General features: G+C 40.9%; 1 protein-coding gene across 1 annotated transcript in view; it reads left to right on the forward strand.

The window, feature by feature from the left end:
• Positions 1–35: 35 nt before the first annotated feature.
• The window catches only part of OSTF1 (osteoclast stimulating factor 1), a 50,340-nt gene continuing 28,689 nt past the window's right edge, over positions 36–21,686 (forward strand). The window contains exons 1-2 of the mRNA XM_011000022.3: positions 36–495; positions 21,418–21,464. Coding sequence (XP_010998324.1) covers positions 459–495; positions 21,418–21,464 — 84 coding nt within the window. The 5' untranslated portion in view covers positions 36–458. The remainder of the gene's footprint in view (positions 496–21,417; positions 21,465–21,686) is intronic.

The following is a 21,686-nucleotide window of genomic DNA, read 5'->3' on the forward strand; positions in this document are numbered from 1 at the left end:
GGCCCGGGGCGCACGCCTGCGCGCTCTTGCAGGGCCCGGCCCTTTCTCGTCAGGGGCGCCCGCGGCGGGGCCGGCCCCGGCGCGAGCCTGTGGCGCCCTCGTTCGGCTCCGGCTGGTTCTGCCGCCGCGCGCGCCGCCGTGCGCTCCGCCCGCGCTCCTGCCGCGGCGAGGCTGGCAGCCGGGGAGCCAATTAGGCTCGGCGAGGCGGCGGCCACTTCCTCGTCGGCCGGGCCGCGCGCTCGGGGCGGCTCTGTCGGCCGCGGGACGGGGCGGGGCTCTGCGCGGAGCGGCTCTGCCTGCCTCAGCTTGTCTCGCTGCCAAGGGTGGACGCAGGTCCTTGAAGGCGCACCACTGCAAAGCAGACAAAAAGAAACTTTGGGGCGTCCGGAGTGCCGGCTGGAGGGGCGTTCGGTTGGCTTTTCGTGCGTGGTCTTTAGGATCAGCCGTTCCAGGAAGAGATGTCGAAGCCGCCGCCACCCAAACCGGTCAAACCAGGTAAGGGAGGTGCTCGCCGGGTCCCCTGGCCGCCGCGGTGCCCTGCGCTCCCTCTGCCACTTGGCAGGGCAGACCAGGCACGTACCCGGCCCCGAGCCTGGCTTTCGAGATGCGACCCTCCAGGGTGAGAGTTGTTAGCTTTGTTGCGTTCGCTACAGGGGAAAGATTTTTTTTTGGACAGCAAGAAGATTTTCGAGGATTTTTAAAAATTTTATTTTTAAAAGGGAGTCACCCTCGGTTTTGCAGCATTGTCATTAGCTGCAACTTTCCAGTCAGTGGGATGGCTATGTCCTATTGAAGATTTCCTGGAAGACAGGGCCATTGATCTTCCTTTAAAAAATTAAATAAATGTCTTGAAAATTTTTTTACCACTTCCTCTTTTTTTTTTTTCTCACTGTGTGTCACTGTCAAGTTTAAGTTCTTGACCGGCCAAAGCGAACGGGAAGTGCGCTGCTGGTAGGGTGGGGTGGGTGAGCAAGTCTCCTTTGGGACTTTTGAGAGGAGCAGCGTTAGAAATAAACCTCGAGAGCCTGGGAAAAGCATTTAGAAAACTGTACTCGAGCTCGTGACAAGAAGAATCTAGGCTGAGACAGAGTAATCCCAGCTATTACTACTCGGAAGTGTCACTTTATCATGCAATACCAGTCCTCTGACTCCGTTCCCCCCAGTGAATTCGGCAAGTTAAAATGGAGAGGGTGAGATTAAGTTCCTCAAAGCAGCTTTCTTGGTCGATAGTCCTTGTTCATTTTTTCTTATATTAGAATATTTTCTGGAGAAAATATGGAGAAAGGAGAATTTTAAAGGGACTGGCATATTCCAATTCAATACTGTAACAAACTCGTGCATTCATTTGGTAGATAATTACAGAAAACCTAGGAAAAGGAAGATAAATAGCTCTGATACACTCTTTTTTCCTTCCAATCTCGTGTAACTTCAGTATAACATAGGCTGAAATTTATACGTTTACATCGTATTTCAAAGTAGCATTGATTAGGAAGGAGTAGAGTTTCAGTGATTAATTTTTTTCTTGATTTTTCTAAACTTTAATCAAGCACTACGACTTTAATAATTATCTAGTTTTCTTTCTTTGCCATCATGCAGTGGCAGTTTCAAGTCGTTTTATTTGAAAATTATGTACATGTTCACATATATGGCATAGTCATTCACTGAGGACTTAAATTTTGGTGGGCTGGGTGTGAAGGAAGTTGTTGGGACTTTGCCTCTACCGTGAGCGAAGATGAGGCATGGCTAGAATTGGGCTCTTTGCTTCTTTAGATGTGGAATCTGATGAGGAATTTGCATTTTAAGTGCGTATGTAGGAGGTGGCAGTGTTCTAAACGCAGATGTAAATCAGGACCTCAAGTACCCAACAAAGCAGAGTTGTTCTTTGATAGTTGAACAAAATACTTTATTTTAAAGAAGGCCCCCAGAAGCGGTTCATGAGGTTTTTCATCTCTAGGCTTTGTGATATTTGTGCTGCAGCTGGAGGAACTTTGATGTGATGTCTATGTGTGTGTTTACATCAGGGCAGTTTAGGGACCATACTGTTACCACTTGGAAATACACTCTTAGGAACCATTTTTGTTGTCTGACCCTACTGCTTTCTCCTTCTCTTCAGGAATAAGAAAGCAAATGGTTGAAAATGACTGCTGATCAGACTCCACACTGATTTATAAATCAGACGCAAACTCAAAGTCACCCTAGAAATTGGTCTGTTAGTTTACTAATTTACAATGAGAAATATTACGTTCAATCTGACTTGAACCTTTGTGTGGCTGGCTTAATTGAAAACAGAACTGTCCTATTATAGTACTGGCCCACATTTACTGTGTGCCAGGCACTGATCTAATCATTCTATGTATATTAACTCATTTACCTCTCACAACAATCCTGTGAGTTCAGTACCTTTATTGTTCCCATTGCACAGATGGGGAAATGAAGGCAAGGCATGGAAAAGCTAAATTTCTTGCCCAAGGTCAGCCGCTGAGTGGGGTGGAGTGGGCAGGATTAAAACCCAGGTAGTGTGGCTCCAGAGTCTGGACTCGTAACCATAAGGTTATTGTGCCTTACATCACAGAATACCATTCACACACGTTGTCATGTGTATTTTAGAGCTGATTAACAGTAAGTGGAAAGGAAAGCACCCCTGGTTCTCAGTCAGACTTTCTTGTCACGAATACCCATAAAGATCATCCCCTGGTTGGCAGCAGCCAGGAGAGTGGTACTGAGCTTAACTTTCTTGTCGTGTAGGCAGGCGATATGGGTGGAAGTGTCTAAAGCCAGCTGGGAATTGTGGGATGAGGTGTATTTAATTTTTGGCTTCTTTTTTTTTTTTTTATATCCTGCCTCATCCCAAGTGCAAGTTTAAAAAAGATGAAGGAAGCAGGGGCATATAGAGAGGGAGAGAAGAATAATAAGAGGAAACCAGAGGGAAACTTAGCTTACAGACATGCATATCATAAGGTCCTGCAAAGTTTCTAAAGGAGGCCTGCAGATCTGGCTCTCTGCTTCAAGCAGAGGGAGAAAAGATCAATTACAAGATTCTCAGTGTTCATAAAATTAAAATGTACTACTTGCTTTGAGAAGTTATTTTAATGGTACTGAACTCTGAGATGAACTTCTCCCATGGGTTCTCTTAAACTGTTGCAGTGGACTGGACAGCTCTACAAGAAACACAAGTGGGACATCATAATATGGTCCCTATGGCTTCCTGCAGCATAAGATCCAGGCAGAACAGCGGGGCTCGGTTCCATAGGCAGTGCCGAAAGGAGGGGGCCGAGGGGAGGGAGGACAGAGGACTTACCAGAAGATTTTAGTAACAGTGGACATTAAGCTATAATGTAGGCTAATGTATCTATTGGAATGATTGGTGTGTACTCAATAGGGGGACCATTTTGAAAGGAGAATTCTTTCGAAGTCCTGGTCAGATGCTGGCAGGAGAGCCCTGCCACTTCATTTCCTTTTTCACCTTCCTGAGGTTATACCAGGGTTTGGGTTAGTGACCAGATCCAAAATTCTTTCCCTAAACACTTCTTAATATATGCAGCTTATGTTTTAGGCCCAGTGTTAGACATTGGGGTTCCAAGGAACAACAGGAACAATGAAATAAGATCTCATCCTTGAAGATCTTGAGTTTAACGAGGGAGCTTTTTGTATCTACAGATAATATTGTACATTGTCCCATGTCTATAATTGGATGACTGACCTTATCCATTTCCTTTAAAAAAATCTTGTAATTAAAAATGGAAGTAATATTTTTGTTATAGAAAAATCTAGAAACTACGGTACTAAAAAACAAAATAATAAATAAACTAAAGATATAAAAAGCATCCCTGCCTATCATCTAGTGATAACTACTGTTTCCTCTCAAGTTTTTTTTTTCCCTTCAAATCCATTTTATTCAAAAAAGGAAATACAAATAATTATCCTCAGAACTGTGTCTCAGCTTCAGTTCTGAGTGTCTTGCTGCTGGTTGACATATGTTTACTGCAATCTATATAGTGTCGCCTACACTCTGCCTAAAAAATCATTTCTGTCACCTTTTGACCTCTCCTTCCTGGTTTTTTTTCTATAAGGCCACTTTTGGCCACTCCAGGTCTGTCATTGAAACGCTCCCCTCTGAGTGTTAGACATGCCACCATGGTACTCTGTCTGCTAAAAAGTGTCTTCAGCTCATTCCTTATGGGACCCTCCTTACCTTTTACTGAACCAGCCAGCCTCTCATTTGTACACATACGGCACTTTTGTTTTTTCCAGCCATCCTCCAAAGCCTCACAGTTCCATTAGGGTGGACCCTAGGCTTGTCAGAGTATAGACCACAACTCCTGTTTTCGCAAAGACTTTTTAAAAAGAGGCTTTATTCTGAGACTTATGTCAAGATGGGCCAAAGGATGTTGAATGAGATTTGGATGAGAATTCTCTCATTTTAAGCTTGATAACCCTTCTCTGCAGTTGGAAGCCTGATGCCTGACCTTGGCCAATTCTTTTAAATGGCTTATTGATTTTGGTGGTGGAAGTAAAGTGGCATAAATATTTCACTAGTCTTGGAAAAATAAATTCACAGGACTTTGAAGAAGCAAATGTCAGTGTTTTGGGTTCTTTTGTATATAAAGTAAAAATATCATAAAACTTCAAAGATGTCTTACATATGCTGCTTATGTAACACCGTTGAGAGGGAAAAGGTTTTCATCTAAAATGATTTGAGTAAATTTTTCCCCTCTGAATACATGAATTAGTTAAAGGTGAGATACGGAGTTGGCTTAAAATGTGCATGTGAATAGTTTTTCTTTATAAACTTGATGCTCTAGTAATACCTGATGGCAGAATAAAATCTGAGAAATATCTTGAAAACTCCAGTATGATGACAATGATGATAATAGTGATAGTTAACACTGATTTGGCCCTAAGTGTCAGGCCCTGTGCCAGGCACTTCGCCAGGCACTTCGTATGCTCTAACTTCCGTATGAAGTGAATCCTAATATCCCCACTTTATGGATGAAGTAGGACTTAGTGAGGTTAGATAAACTCCTTAAGGTCTCAAAGCTAGGAGGTGGTTGCTTTGACCTGGGAATGGAACAAAAGCCTTAACTGAAGTCTGTGTATTTTGGGCAGAGGAACCTGTGTGGATTCTGTTAGCTTGGACCAGCTTTACTTGGGCAGCCGTCTTCGTCTTCCACAGTTGTTGTGTTTGCATTTGCTCTGTATAGTTCCTCTCTTTAATTGGATCTGTATTAGACTATTAGATACTTTTTGAGAGTAATCTTTTATTTATTTGTAACTGCACAGGAACTGAACTTTGTATGCGTAACAGATACATAAAAGGTGTTGATAACGTAGTTTGTTTGAAAGAAGGTGGGGGAGGTTGCGGTTGGGCATATCTTGTAGCTTCATGTTAAATAGCAAAGTCTGGAGGCAGTGTCCATCAGCACTACTTCTGGAAAGAGGGGGCCCCCTCCCACTTGTGTTTTCAGCATTCCCGCAGCTTGACTTCGATGTGACTAATCTGGTGAGCTTTTCTGACATGCCTCTGTAAGGGAGGAAAAAACTTTTCCTCTACCCTCGTAGGTTTTATATCTAGGTACTGTGAATTAGCTGAATTCAAAACTGACCCAAAACCAGATTGACAGGAGGAAAAGACATACACATTTAGTTGACGTTTTTAATTTTATGTGTGTAAGGGCTCTACAGAAAAGAGTGAAAACCCAAAGATGTGGTTAGACTTGGAAGTTTACATATCCTTTTAACAAAGGGCAGTACATTGTGAAGAAGTGACTCAATTCAAGGAAAGGGGTGGGTTGGGCTTCTAGGGGGAGTGAATTTTGGGAAGATAGATACATGGAGAAACTAATGGAAACTAAGAGTTATTTTAGTGAGGTTTGCTTATGCAGACTCATCTCAGTGCCATCTCTGTCCCTGTGATCAGGGCTACTCTCCTCCTTCTTGTCTGGGGAACCTGCTGAGGGGAGGATACCTTCATGGGGGAATTTATGCCTTGCTTTTAGGCAGATGTAGGAAGGGCAAAGAACTCTTCCTGTGTCAGCTTTTTCTCCGTTGCCTTCAACTCAAAATAACCCTTATGCCAAAGTGGCATATTTTCGTGTGACATTTTCTGATCCCCTTCACCTCCTACCTCATGTCCAGTGAAAACTATTGCCAAATTTGTCCTCACTTTTTTAATGGCCAGGGGAAACAAAATATACCAGCTCTCTCTATACCAGAAGATGCCAGTATAGAGGGAGCTTCCTGATTCTTTTGAAGAATTGCATGGTACTCTATTGAATTTCTTTAAGCAGACCCATATTCGTGTGCATTTAAGTTGTTCCGATTTGTTTGTTATAACAAATTGTGTAACAGCCTTGTCACTTACCTGTGTGAGTAAATCCACAGGACAGAGTCCTGGCAGGGGGATTGTTATGTCAGACATAGGTATGTGCATTGCAATTTCCATAGACATTTCCAAAATGCTCTCCAGAGAGGTTGTACCACTTTACCTCCCTGCCAAAAATGTGTGAGTGAGCATACCTTAAACAGAAAAATTACAATGCATGAGAGGAAATATCATCAAAGTGATCAGAGGGCTAGAAGTACAAGGCACAGAGCTGAAGGAAGCTCAGAGGGTGTCTCAGAAGAGGGGAAATTTAAGCAGAGTCTTGAGCGCTGAGTAAGAGTTTGGTGGGCAAAAAAGAGGGAAAAGTCATTTGACTTGGGCAGAGAAGTCAAGTAACTTGACATAGTGTTCTGTCCACATTTGCTTGACTGCACTGGGGCTGAACTTCCCTCACAGAAGCCAAGGAGATTTCCTGTACACACGTGGAGCTGTGAACCAGAGAAGTTTGTTCCAAATTAAAGAGAAAGCCACCGTTCGCCTAGGGCAGCAGATTGTGGGAAATAGTGTTGCTCCACACAGAATGCAAGCATTTGAATGTCCACTTGTCAACCATTTACTCTTGTGCTTACCTGTTTCTCGGGAGTGTTAACAAGAGCTGTGGGCAGTTAGTTTGCAGCCATGGATTAAAGAGGGTCACATTTTCAACTCACTTAAAGTCACTGGTGGCTGCTCAGGCCACCTCTTTTTTTAATTAATTCTGACTAGTCATTTCCCACTCCATGTTTGGGCATCAGTAGATTTTTTATTTTTTTTTAAACTTACAAGGGAAATCCCTCAACTTACTCTTGGGGTAGGAGTTTGGAAAGACTTCTGTATTTGTGCATTTTGATTAGTATTCCTTAGAATTTGATACATTGGTTTTATATTCTTGGGACCAAAGAGTGTACTCAGTGTGGTTTTTCCCTAGTCCAGTGCTCTGGTTTCCCAGGGAGCCTGAGGGCAATTTAAATTCAAATTAAGGAAGACCCTAGAGGATCTCTAGGCCAGGTTTATGCTCCTGCTAGAGTCTGCCTCCAGCCTTGTGGAGTGATCTGAAGGCAGCCCTAGGGAGTCTTTCTGGCATCCTCCCACTCCAGGGATTTTGCTAGATTCTGAGAAACTCATGGGTCCTATTTCAGGATTTTCTTGTCCAGGAGGAAAGACTTGAATCAACTCACTTATGTGAGACAAAGAAATGACTTCCACCTGGAGAGTATTCTGGAGGGGTGTTACCTTTTAGGAACTTCTTGATCCAACTCATGCTTGAGGGGAGGACCCCACCAAATTCCAGGTCTCTGAGCATGGGTGAGGGGGACTAGGGTGAAAGAATCCCCTCCAGATTCGGCACAGTGGCAGGTATCCCAGACCCCAGATTTGGAGTACTGCACAGGGTCTTATATCTCCTTGCTTGAAAACCAGACTCTAAGGACTGTCTCTGCAATGTTGCCTATCCAGGTTTACAGGGTTTTCTGGCTACTTTTGGGGCCTTTTGTTTTGATGAGTCAGTGCAGGTTGTCAACAGTAGCCCCGGGAGGACCTAAACTGAAGGTATTCTCATGGCTTTTTCAGGCAAGAAAACTGTCTGTGAAACATTTCAACAGACACACCCCCTCCAAAGTTTTGTTTCTGATTGGTATGCCAAACCTGAGATTGTTTTCAACCTTGTTTTTCTGTTGGGGGGTAAATCATTCTCTTTTATTCCTCTGCACTCGGGTTCTAAATCTGAGTCACCCAAGTGGCTGCCAACCACAACCTGGGCCTCTGCCGAGCTGAACCATGGAAGTAGGAGTCACTGCTTATGGTGACCGCCCACTTCCTCTTCCAGGGAGCCTGTCCCATCCACAGGGCTGCTTCTAGTTTGTGCCTAACTTCTTACTCTCGAGGACCAGTTCTGTGCCTAAATATTGGGTCTCTAAAAGGCCCCTAGGACTTGCCACTGGTAGGAGCTCTGTTCTCCCCATTTCCTCACTCTTGATTGGTATTGGGTCTCTCTGATGTTTTGACATCCAAGAGGCACTCCCTTGATGACTGGCACTGGGATATCTGCTGCTTGGTCTGCCCTGAGCCCTTGTCGTCAGCCTACTGTCCCCCTACTTGGACACATGCCCCAGGTTGTGTGGCCCCACAGCTAACATGCTTGTGTCTTTCCCATGCACCATGGCCCTGAGATTGGCCTGGATCTATGTCTACTTTTGGGTGTATTTCCCCTTGGGCGCCCTTCCTTCTTCAGACCTAACCTTTGGCAGGCCTGAAGGCCATAGCCAGTTGTTGGAGCTCAGAGACCAGGACCACATGCCCAGAGAGCCTTACAATAGTATTTCGCTCAGGACTCTGCTGGTTTTCCTCTCTGACATCACCTAGAACTTGGTTTCCTCTTCTTTCAGTTCCACAGGCCTTGGAGGACAAACCCACTGCTTCACATCTGATCAACAGATTCACCTGCAGTATCAAACCAGTCATTGATTTATCAAAATCCCCCTCCCAAAGGTGCTTTCATTAAAAAATAAGAAAAGCTGAAAAGAAGATTCCTGAAAGGAATTCCTTTTTCAAATGAACTGCTCTTTGCTGATAGGAATTTAGGCATAAAGATGGGCTAATTAGGGTAGATATTCTAGGATCAAGCTGTGATTTGGAAGGGAGGGAGGCAGAATATAGTACTGGGAAATGAACATTAGCTTTGGGGTGAAGTTCTGGCCCCAGATTTTTTTTTTTTAATTAACTTGCTAGGTCACTTTGATAAATCAGTCCCTAGACCACTCAAGGCCTCATTTTTTTTTTTTATTCTAAATCTGATTCTAAATCTTTAAATATTTATTGCCTTAGACTGACTTTTCAAATAATTCCCCACATTTCTTCATGATTTCATCCTGTGTTTTTAATAGAGCCCTGGGGCATTTTTGGTAATGCCCTACCCATCTTCCCGCGACTCTCAACATTTGGGGCGTGAATGCAAACATAGAGAAATTAAATACTTTTTAAGTGCTGTTCATAAATCCAGATTTCTATGAGAGAGAGAGGAAAAGATAGGAAATGGGTTAGGATGGGGACATAGTATATTCTTTTTTTAGTTCTTTTTAAAATTTTTAAATTTTTTTTTAGTGTATTCTTAATTAGGTCTAATCTGATTTCACTTAGGCTCTGGTTATATAGGGCAGCGGGGTTTTGGTTTTGTTTGTTTATTTTTTTGCTGTTGCCTAGAGGAAGAGAACATTGGGGTGGCTCTGCAGAAATGAGACTGGGGTCTACATGCAGGGATTCCAATGAGACCCTTGCAAAATATGTCCATTCATGAATGGCCATTGAGACACTGAGAATATTTGTGTTTGGGATATATATAAGATTAATTATAACTCAATAATATCAGCTCTGTAGATTTGAGATCTGAGAATGTATCTTTGGCTAGGTTTTAGAAATTAATTCCCTGTGTAAAATATTGTTCAGAGTTCCCCTTTCACTCATCTTGTTTTTCCTGTCTTTTTTGAAGGTGACAGTTTTAAGCCATGAATTTAAGTTCACACCTTGCTGTGTAGAAATTTTTACATTTCATTCCGGGAAGGAGGGTTTTCCAATACTTCTCTCTAAAAGAGGATTGATGAGTCTTCCTCTAAGAGTGTGGCTCTCAGTCCACCCATCACTTTGTCAGTTACGTAGATACCACACAAGAAACCAATTTTTTAAAGAAAAAAGCATTTACATACCTATAGGGATTCTGATATAAGGACAATTTTAAGAACATGGAATTGTACTGATGGGAATATGTTTTATTGCTATAACTTTAGAACTCACACAAAAAATTTGGTTCATAGTTAAAAATTATTAGAATGCTTTTGAGTGTTAATTTTCCACTAAACATCTTTAAGACCATAGATAAAGAACTGCAGTTTTTTAGGACAGATGACAAGAAGGTGGGGTACCTCTGCATCTGCACAGTGGGTGCTGAAGGACGGTGAATTCCTAGTAATTATTATGAAAGCCTGCAATTTGGATGACCACTACGTGTTGGTGGAAAGCCACTGCCCTGGAGAGCGCCGAGTTTTCCTTCTTCTGTCCCTGTGGGCAGAGCCCTTATTTTCACTGTCAGCCCATCCACATTGTACAGCAAACAGTTCTGCTGGCTCGAGGGAGGGGACCAAGGGTATTCCTAGAAGTTTAAGAACAAATTCCAATGTCTCAATACTTTGCCTCCCTCTCCTCCACCCATGACCCCATGTTCATAAAAAAGATGAATGATCTTCTGGGCATCCATTAATGAAAAGAGTTGAGAAAACCTCCGTGAGCAACTTGCAACCGTGCAACGATGCCTTGGGCCTTATAGTGGCTGAAGTTAGTCACTGAAATAAGTGTATAACCCTCAAGGAAGATGTCACTGCTCCTGCTCAAGGCCTTGAGTGGAAGGGAGATTTTCCTAAGAATGGTCCTTTACTACCCTATTTTAGTAATAACCCCAGAAAACCACAGTTTTTCATTTGTCTCACTTTGTCCTTCTCTAGGGGGAATCCTAAGGACCTTGTTCTTGCCTCCTCTTCCTCCTCTCAGCATCTGATCTGCTTTGGGAAAATACCTGAACGTTTCTCTGGGTTAAGATTCTCCCCTGACCTTTTCCAGGAGTCACTTGGACTCTCTGGGTCTTTCCAGGCCCTCTAGGCTTCTCGTAGCCCCTCCTTTCCGTAAACAATCTTGACTTTCAGATCCCGGTGAGTTGGGTGGAGAAACTCATCACCTGGGGCATCCCCTTGCCTGGACTGAGCCGTCAATGAGATGCCAGATCTGGCCCAGGGAAGGCTGGGGGATGTAGCTCCCACCATTTCCAGGACCACCAGGCAAGGCTTACCATTTTCATGACAGGAACATGACCGTTAGGAACACTCGACAAACTTTTTAAAGGGGCATTGTTGTGTGACTTGAGAAGGATCCAGTTAGGGCAACAATTTCCAGTTTAAAGGCTGTTGTCTAGTGAGTAGAGGGTCTTGGAAGAAATGAATATGTTAGACATCTTGTTGGTTTCCTATAGATGGCCTCTCTGGGCTCCCTTTCCTGTTTTGGGTTCTGTTATAATTTTGGATTCGAACTTTTTTGGAGTCTTTTGTATGTGCTGGAGAAGAAAATTTGAATTCTTCTCTCTGAACTGAGAGGGGTTCAGTTTCAAGATTATTGCTTATTCTTTGCTCTCTACTTTTTCCTATTGTGTTTGATAATATTTTTCATACATCCAGAGTTTGTATTATTATACAGGAGTTCTAGTATTAACTAGAAATAGCAAAATGCCCTCAGGTACAGATTTTGCACCTATGTGTTCATTGGGTAAGCATCAAGTGAGTACTTTGCTTAAGCTCTGTTCTATGTCTCTAGAGATTCTCTTTTCCTTTTTTTAGGTATGATGTATATCTTTGACCTGACATCAGTTTTTAAAGGAGTTATGCTTTAAATAAAGTAGATATTTTTTATCATCATGTTGTGTTGCTACCATGTTCCTTTTTTTGTTTGTTTTTATTAGCACATGTCTTTATAGAGGGCTAAGACCATTTTTTGTTGTCGTTGCAAATTTTTATTTCCTATGTACAATTGTAATTTTCCGAAGAGTTGGGCATTCCTGAAGTCTAAAATTTAGGCTTGTCCATTTATTATTTGCTCAAATTAAAAAAAACCTCTTGAAATAAAATAATTTCCAAAGCCATCTTTAATGTATTCTGAGAGCATTTTATCATCGCAAGAGTACCAGATACCTAAATCTGAAAATTTCCCATTTGGTCTCTAAACACTGGTTATACACACTCAAAGTAAAGATAAGTATTTTTGGTGAAACTTTTATTAGTTTTTTGAGAATATGTATTAGTGTGTGTGTGTGTGTGTGTGTGTGTGTGTGTGTGTGTGTGTGTGTGTGTGTGTGTGTGTGTGTGTTTTCTCCTGGCTCCTGATACATGAAATATTTCTTAATGAGAGTCTCAGGAAAATTTGAGAACCCTCTAGCCTGTCTGTGCTCCTGTCCCCAGCCTAATCTCTTACCACTTCTGCTGGGCTTCAGGCACGTTGATCTACATGACATTCCTAGACCACCCTCCACCCTTCCTGGCCTCTAGCCCCTCTGTGTAAATACTGCTCTGTATTCTGGGCCTACCTCCCCTGCCACCTGCCCCTCTTTACATCCGTAACTCCTGTTATCTTTCCAAAAAGTAGGCACCACCTGCCAACAGTCTGCACTGACCCAAGAATCTACCCACTGTCTATGTTACTTACATGTTCCCTGAATTCTCACTTTTGTGAGCATGCTTGACATTATAGTTGCTTATCTCTCCACCAATTTTTTTTTTTGTAGTGAAATCAGAGGGACAAAGAAGACAAAAGAAAACTAATTAAAAAATACTCTGCTAATAAATAAAGCACATATAACTTTTAGGTTGTCCCTTAGTAGGGCATTAAAAGAGACCACGTTTTCTTGGTTATGTATGGAATTTGTATTCTTTGTAGACAATTAAGAAAATAAAGAGGAAAATAAACATGACTCATAGTTCTACCACCCAGAGATAACTGTTAACATTGTGATGTTGTTTCCTCCTGGTTTTTCTTCTATGCATGTCTTTGTTTTACATGGCTGATTGTAATATTATATTTACATCACAACAATAAAACGTAAGCACATCTCCAAAAAGCTAATTTTAAAAGGTCATGATAAATTCTTTTTTACTATTACTGTGGTAACCTGTATTCCAACATATGTATGAATTTACATGTTCATGCATTTCTGTTTTCTCCCCTATAATTCTATACTCATTGTTGTAATGGACTGGATGTTTATGCTCCCCCCTAGATTTATATATTAAAGTCCAAACCCCCCATGTGATGGAGACAGGGCCTTGGGGAAGTAACCGGGGTTAGATTGCGTCATGAGGGTGGGGCCCACATGATGAGGTTAGCGGTTTTGTAAGATGAAGGAGAAAGATCTCTCTGAGCACGTGCCTGGGAAAGGCCACGTGAGCACAGTGAGAAGACGGCCGCCTGCACGCCGCCGGGACGAGAGTTCTCCCCAGAAACCAAAGCGACCAGCACCTTGATCCCGGTCTTCCTCGTCTCTAGAGCTGTGAGAGTAAACGTCTGTTGTGTGAGCACCCAGTCTGCAGTATTTTGTTGAGGCAGCCTGAGCTGACTGAAGGTAATGGCTACAGGTTTCACAAATGACAACTTAAGAATCTCACTAGATTCTTTAATATCCTCTGAGGGATGTAATAGTAGATGTTATGCTTCGTTTGCCTCACAGAAGCATTTCAATTCTCTGCTGGGGTATTCTAAATGATAAATTCTCTAGTACAGGAATAGGTATTTTAAAAAAAAATTTTTTTTAGGAATAGAGTTTTGATAAGGCTGTCTTGCCAGGGAAGATGAAAACACAAGGAATAAGCCCCCAGATAAGGTAAAAATGGATAGTAATTTATAATAGCTAACACTTACGGACAGCGCCTCAGAACTGCACTCAGTACTTTACCTACACTGATTGGTTCAGTCTCATTTAATCCCAGCGTGCCAGTGGTAAAAGCTCAGATCTTTCTGAGCCCCATCCAGAGTGTTCAGACCATGAGCCCTGGGGCCAGACGGCCTGGGTTTAAACCCCCATCTCTGCTGCTTCTAGCTGTGTTGACCTGGACCAGTTACCCCTCTAACGTCAGTTTCCTCAGCGTTCAGAAGGTATTTATGTCCCAGGACTGTTTTGAGGACTGAAAGAATTGCTGCAAGTCAGCACTCTGCATGGTGTCTGGTACAAGTGAGGGTCCCGTAAATACGAGCTTAGACGGGTCATTGCGTCTTGAAGTAGAGGTTTTCGTATTAGGGACTTCTCTATCTCATTTTCTATCTCAATCTTGGGTATATGGACTCATTTGCAAACCAATCATTTCCCATAGGACCAGGCTGAGCCCCAGACTGCTGGCGGGGTCAGCGAGAGGCAGACCCACAGCTCCTCCTGCGACATGATGCTCCTTTGGTCTGACTTGTCCTTTCCAGGAAAAGGGGGACCATAGCATAGACGTCTGCAGACCTTTTCTGTAAAGGTGCAGATAGTAAATGTTTTAGGCCACAGATGGTCTCTGTTAGAACCACTCACCTCTGCCATTGTCGTGGGAAAGCAGCCATAGACAGCATGGAGATTGCGGCTCCGTTCCAGGAAAACTTTATTTACAGGCACTGCAATTTGAATTTCAGATAATTTTCATATGTCATGAAATATTTTTTCGATCCTCCCTCCCTCCAACCATGTAAAAACGTAAAGCCATTCTTAATTCTTAGCTCATGGGTTGTACAAAAACAGGCACAGTTCTCACGAGTCAGCCCTCAGAGGCATCTTGCCTTTTGCAGAAGGTGCCGTGGCCAATGTAGGCTTTTTTTTTCTTTAAATTCCAAGGACTGAAATAAAGAGTTTTCTTCCATTCTTATCCGCGGTCTCCTCGAACTGACATTGGAAGAAAGGTGTCTTGAGATGAAGAGTTTTAGGGGCCTTTCCTCTTTTCTCTCATTTTCAACCAGTCAAGATGCAGTTGGCAATGAGCTTGTCCTTTGAAATTTTGAACCCCACTCCTAGGGACTTCTATGTTATACTGCAGAGAAGAAATAAAAATAACCAGCAGTTATGGCCCCTCAAGATGTGAAAGGAACCAAGTTTGCTGAAAGGCACTGAAAAATATAAGCAAAAGAAAAAGTGGATAAGAAAGGCACACTGTTAATAAACAGAACCCTCTTGTCAGAACACACACTGGCTACTGTTTTTAACGAGTCTGCCATTCCTGCAGCTGAAATCAAGACACGTTTCAAATTCTTTAGGTTTTTTTTTTTTTTTCTTTTTTGGATTGCATAAGGGGCAGCAGGAAAGAAAGAGGTGGTGTGGAGTAAGGAGAGATGAAAATATTATGTTCATAGTCTTTTTTATTATATCCTTTAAAGGTATGGAATTCATTGGATTTGATTTAATTCTTTCAAGAATCTAAGTAGAGGGAAGAAACTTAGTCTTTACACTGAAACTCTTGCACATTGCTGCACTCACATGATGATTTTCTTTGCAAGAAAATGTATTTTTTTTTTTTTCAAGAACCATGGGCTTTTGTGGACTGACATGAATAGAGATCTTCACCAAGAAGCCTGTTCTGAGCTGACCATCTCATTTATGGGTGCTGGAATCCACAAAGCCCAGGAGCCCTGCATTGGCCCAAAGGAGCACAGCTGTTTCCTTTCACCCCAGCAGTGGAAATGATGGCCTTGACTTTTGAATACCATCACATAGACTCTTTCTGTTTTGTTTTTGAGCGGAAAACATCCTGTTTCATCATGCACGTTTAACAGCGTAATTTAAATACGCCTCGTAGAAATAACATTCATACTTTAATTTACACTGAGACACACGTTTTCATACCCACAGGTTACAAATTGAGAAGATTAATATTCCCTGCATTCTCCTAGAAAAATGTGAGAAATATCTATAGTAAATTCTTATTTTTCTGTAATTTTCCCTTGTTCTAATAATTCTCTTCCTCATCTTTCTTTTTGATTGGTTATGATTATCTAAAAGTGGTTGTAATATCTGCTTTTGCAGTTGACGGGAGAATATTGTTTTTATATACTAGCTGAATTTTGAATTCATAGAGGAACTATTACCCATTCTTTAGAGTCTTGTAGCAAATCTCTGATTTGATCAGATGGTCTAGTGCAGTGGCTTTCAAACTTTTTTTTGACCTTGACCTCCAATAAGATTACATATATAATACATATATATATATAAAACTTAATGATCTAATACATACAAAAATACACGGGCACACACGAACATAGGAGTACACAGAAATTTACCTTCGCCTCAAATTTCTTCCAAAATCTACCATTCAGCTTTGGATGATTGACCAAAAAATGGAATGCCTACTTCAGTATCGTTTCCGGCACAGTAAGACTTGTACTTTGAGCGAGGGTCGTAGATTGCATGGGTATACCTCATGCCATGCCAGTGATGCAAACAAGGCATGCTATTTGGATTTATTGTTCTCTTAATATTCACTTTGAAAGATAGGTACATACTCTAAATGTAACTTATTCCAAATGTCCTCTTTGTGCTTTATGTATGAAAATTCTCTCAGTCAACTGGAAGTATAAATGTATATTTTTTATTGGAGAATAAAACATTGCAATAGTTAATGATGATTGTGAGGTTGTTAATTTTATTTGTCCAAAAGACAAAGATATATAAATATGTTTTTTATTTTATTTTTTATTTAATTTATTATTTTATTTTTATGTATTTATATAAATAGTAAAAATATATATATTTATATAATAGTAAATATATATATATAAAATAGTAAAAAAATAGTAAAAAATAGGTGTAGATTGACAATTAATGTTGAGAGAATATGATCTCTAATAATATTGGGAAAACCATTATCTCCTTTTTTGGGGTTGCTTTCAGTGAAATTGCATAACCAGAATTAAACAAATTTTCAAGCCTAGGAGATGAAGAGGAGGTAAGTTTTGACTTCAGTCAGTTTCTGTTAGGGAGGAAAGAAAGCTCAACGATTTGGTGGAAAAATCACCACAGGCAACAGCCACTCTGGCTGAACTAGCACCGTAATATCCTTTTACGTGCACCTCATTTTGGAGAGAATATTTGTTTAATTTTGCAGAAGTGTCATCAGGCTGCAGTTGACGGTGCCGAGGAATTATGGTTCCTGCCCGTTTATATCAAACTTCAAAAATGGGTCTACCAGAATTTTGAATAATAAAATTGTAATCATAATTAAATTTTGAGTGAAATTTCAGATAGATTCTTGTTTCCCAGTAGTTCATTCTGTAAAAGTATCATTTGGCTTTGGCAAGTGTTGATTTTAATATTTGGCCACTTGGCATTATGCCAAAATATATATTTGGTAAATTTCTAAAATAAACACCCATTTCCCCATCCATCTGTCCAGTCCCAATGCAGCAAAAATTTCATAATACCATAATTATTTCTGTTACATACAGTATACTCTGGTCTTTTCTGTTTTATTTCATATTTTTAAAAGCCACTAAATTAGTTTTACCATCTACTAATATGTCATGATCTACAGTTTTAAAATGTTGAGATTCACTGTACTCTGGGGATGGCGACACTGTCTGGGAGGGGTCATTTTTGTATGCAATATTTTAGTCCCACCAAAGATGCAAGGAAGGTTTTCTAGTTATGTTCCTTCTCCAGAAATGCATTTAAGATCTCAAACACACGTTAAGACTTGTAAAAGATGGATTAATGCTACTGCCAAGTCATTTTCTATAGTGGTTGTACCAGTTTACATGCCCACTGGCAGTGTCTGAGAATTCCAGTTGTTCCCTATCCTTCTTAACTCTTAGGGCTGTCAGTACTTTTAGCTTCTACTATCATAGTGGGTGTGTAGTAGTTATCATAGCCACTTTAAATGAAATCCGTCTAAAATATCTCATGCCTCCCAACTTTTTAAAGCAGAATGTAAATGAAATAGTCGCTCTGTTACAGATGACTAAGTTCTGTTATTTTGAGTAGTCATTCCTGTTGCTGTTTATGGCATATCTGTCCATTGCAGTGAGCAGTCCCCTCTTAATGCTGTCATAGGGGCTCACTCTAGAAGCTCCTCCTCCACTCCTTCACCAACAGAGAATAAAGTAGATTAGAAACTTTGTGTTCCAATTTGTAAGCACACATCCTTCTAAGTGCTACTTCAGGGCCTTAGCAGTACACCAATACCTATTCTCTTTGCAAACCTCAGAAACAGCAAATTCTCTTACCCTTTGCCTGTTCGTGACCCTGTCCCAGATCTCCGTCCACTCTACCAGCCTCCACCGTTATGAACAAGGATTAGCTTATTGAAGTCCTGGGTCAGCCTAATTCCAGAGGAAAATCGAGTTTGGCTGATGACTAGTGGAGACAGCCCCTTCACTGCAGGGGCTGGATGGGGTTGCAAAGAAAAGGGAAGGGCATGCCTGGCAAGGTGAGGAGCCAGCTTCTGCTGGCATAATGGGATCTGCTTATCTTGCTTATGTCAGGAGGCCAGCCATGTAAAGCATCAGACAAAAGATTGGGCCTGTTTCCAGTCTTAATTCAGGGTGATTTCAGGTTTCATGCCGTCACTTTCTCCCTTTGTTGAATGTAACCAGACTTCCATGAGAAAATGATCAGGATAAAGGGTGTCTGGAGAAGGCATCTAATCTAGCCTCTCTGCGTATTCAAGAACCTGACTATTTTACCTTTGTGAGTCTGTCTTCATTAAATATGTTTGGCATGGATCAGTATCTGTTCTTGGTAATTTGTTAAGATGTTTATTACACTTTTTTAAGACATCAGCAGGGATAATACTACAGAAACAGAATGCCCTGATTTGTCCCTTCAGTACTCTGGGTTAACCTGTACACCAGTAGACCATTGCACGAAGTTTCATTAAATATGATGTAAAAATGATCAGTGGACTAAGTGTTATTAATTACTGTTCTCCTGAGAGACTACATCCAGGGTTGGTAAACTGTAATCATGAAAGTCATCCGTTTTTCCTCCTTACGCTGTTCTTCCATATCCTCTGCTGTTTCTTTGCGTACTTTCATTTCTACTTGACTCAGGCTTGAGAATGGAATAAATTAAAGCCCAGAACTTTTAGAATATATGGATTAAAGGGGACCCACAGAGGGCCAAGTTCCCAACATTAATGGATACGTAGGATCATGTTTGTGAAAGTGTCTTCTACAGCATTATGCAGAGAGAATGTTCCCTGTTTAGTATAAATCAAAATGCAAATACTCTCCAGCTTCCTTTTCATTTGTGAGCATTTCAAGTCAGACAGTCACAAAAGACGCAGTTACAAAAATCAGCAGTTTAGTCACACTTCCAAGTATTTTTTTTTCCAGGTTCTTTAATTTATACTGAATTTTTTCTAAACTCATTAAGTTAACATTGGATCTTGTTTCCAAAATTAGCCATCACTCATCACATCACTGCCCTTCCCTCAAAGGAGCAAGAAAGTTCTGTCCTTATTGATTTTGGTCATGAGGGGACTGCTTCCTTGTGTAACTTCTGTTTGGAAAGTTTGAAGTAATCAAATAGCTGATCTCCCCTCTTAGACAGACAGTCAGGTCAGCAGAAAATATTTCTCCTGGCAGCTCCTCCTTCCGTCTAGTGTTTCCTTTCTTAGGCCTAAGAGGGTAGGGTAAAAACAAACTCCAAACAAAGAAGAGTTTTCACTTTTGCTTCTAGAAGTGGCCCTGGAATTCGGGTCACAAAAATAATGTTTTCTTGCAGATACAGTAAGTAACGGGATTTGAGCTGCTCTCCCATATTAGGATGTTTAGAAGAAAGAATGATTCCCACCCCTCCATGCCCCCAGTGAAAGTATTTTTATTGTTTTCACTGATAATAAAAGGAATACATGCTCAGTGTGAGGAATTTCAACAGTACATGAAAAGTAGAATGTGAAGGTTCCCATAATTGGTGTTTTCCCTCAGAGTGTGTGTATGCTGTCAACGTAAAATGGATGGTGCTTGGTGTACTGTTCTATAACATCCTTTTTTTCCACTGAATATTTTGCAGGCTTTTTGCTATATCAGTGTCTGCAGGTCTGTCTGCAGCCTTTTTTTTTTTTTAAATGATTCTGCCATGCAGATGAATCAGGGTTGATTTGCACAGTCCTCTCTTAATTGCGTCATTTCCCATTTTCTGATGTTCTAAACCTGCGTTGTTTAATATGCTAGCCACCAGCCACCTGTGGCAATTTAACTTAATTCATGTTAAATTATGTTTAAAAATCAGTTCCTCAATCACACTAGCCGTATCTCAAGTGCTCAGTATTTATATGTAAGCAGCACAGATATAGAACTTTTCTATCTTTGGACAGTACCGGTCTCAACTACTGGTTTTCAGATCTTTTTTTTTGAGAGCACGTTTCCATTCCTTTATTCATCCATTCTTCATTCATTCTATAAATAATCATTAAGTGACTCCGATGTGCCAGGCACTGTGCTAGGTATTTGGATTATTCATAAAACAAAACACCTGCCCTCATAACACTTACCGTTCTGTCAGCAAAAGGCTTTGAGTACTCCCAATAAATGTCTTTATAAGTCATATATGTATTCTATTGTGCTGTTATATTTTAAAACGTGTTAAAATAGGACTGAAAAAGAATGTGATAAAAATGTAAAGAACTTCTGAAATAGTCTTCTCGTTTCCCAGCTTGGGGGCCGCTGTCCTGGATGATGCTCTTAAGCTAGGGAGTCATCTCTGAAGGTTCTTCCAGTGCTGAAACTGAACTGTTACCACATTCTAAATAGGAAGTTCTTCTATTTTAACATCTGTCGGTTTTTTCCTACACTACTTGATTTTGTCCTTTTACTTATATGTTTATTTAGCAAGCATTTATTAAGTTCCTACTATATGCCAAGTAGGTGCCGGGAGATTGAACAAGTCAGGGTTCCTGCCCTCCGATGAGGCAGGCCAGCCAATTAGTTATTCTGGTACTGGGTATTCTGGAAGTGCCACACAGGGACTTAGAGCAGAAAAGCAGAATGGAGGACAGCGCTCATGAACGGGACCTCGTTGTTGGATGGTTATTGCACTCTGTTTTGAAACTTCATGGAATCACAGATTTCTCCAGCAGGCGCCATTTTTCTTCCTAGTATTTTCTTTTTTTGGAGAAAATGTAAAATCTTAAGCCATTGATTTAGGAATATTGACCCACTGTCGATTACCACACTAAGTATCTCTTTATGGCAAATGCCTACCTTTCTATTTTTAACTTAGATCTTAAGGTTGGAAAGACTCTCTATAGGACAGAAGCTAAGTGCAAATAACTAGGTAGCACCTGTTGTTTGAGAGGATGAGATCATCCCCCAGGGGTGTGTGTTTATTCATACTTTCATTTAACCAATATTTTAAAAATACCTCCTATGCACAAGAAGCACTTAATTCCAAAATACATTTCTCATGGGGGCTTTTAGTTAGGGAATTCTGAAGAATGTAAAGGACAATACTATTCAGAGCAAACTTAGAAATGAAAGAATTGATCATGTGTTTTTTGTTTCTTGTCTTTCAGGGCAAGTTAAAGTGTTCAGAGCTCTTTATACGTTTGAACCCAGAACTGTAAGTATTCAGTTTTTCACTTTAAAGTTGGCATAAAAACCAAAGGTGATTTCATTTAGATACTTCCTCTAGCCTAAATGGTCTGCCTTTTCTTTGATAGCCATAAATAGTTCACAGGAATGGGTGTTGCTTGCTGAACCTAGCAAATAAACATCCTTCTGCCAAAGCCGGAAAAAAAAAAAAAACAACCAAACCCAGAACAAAAAACTTCTCAGTACCGTC

This window comes from Camelus dromedarius, chromosome 10, assembly GCF_036321535.1.
Source record: "Camelus dromedarius isolate mCamDro1 chromosome 10, mCamDro1.pat, whole genome shotgun sequence".
In the NCBI taxonomy this organism is placed as follows: domain Eukaryota; kingdom Metazoa; phylum Chordata; class Mammalia; order Artiodactyla; family Camelidae; genus Camelus; species Camelus dromedarius.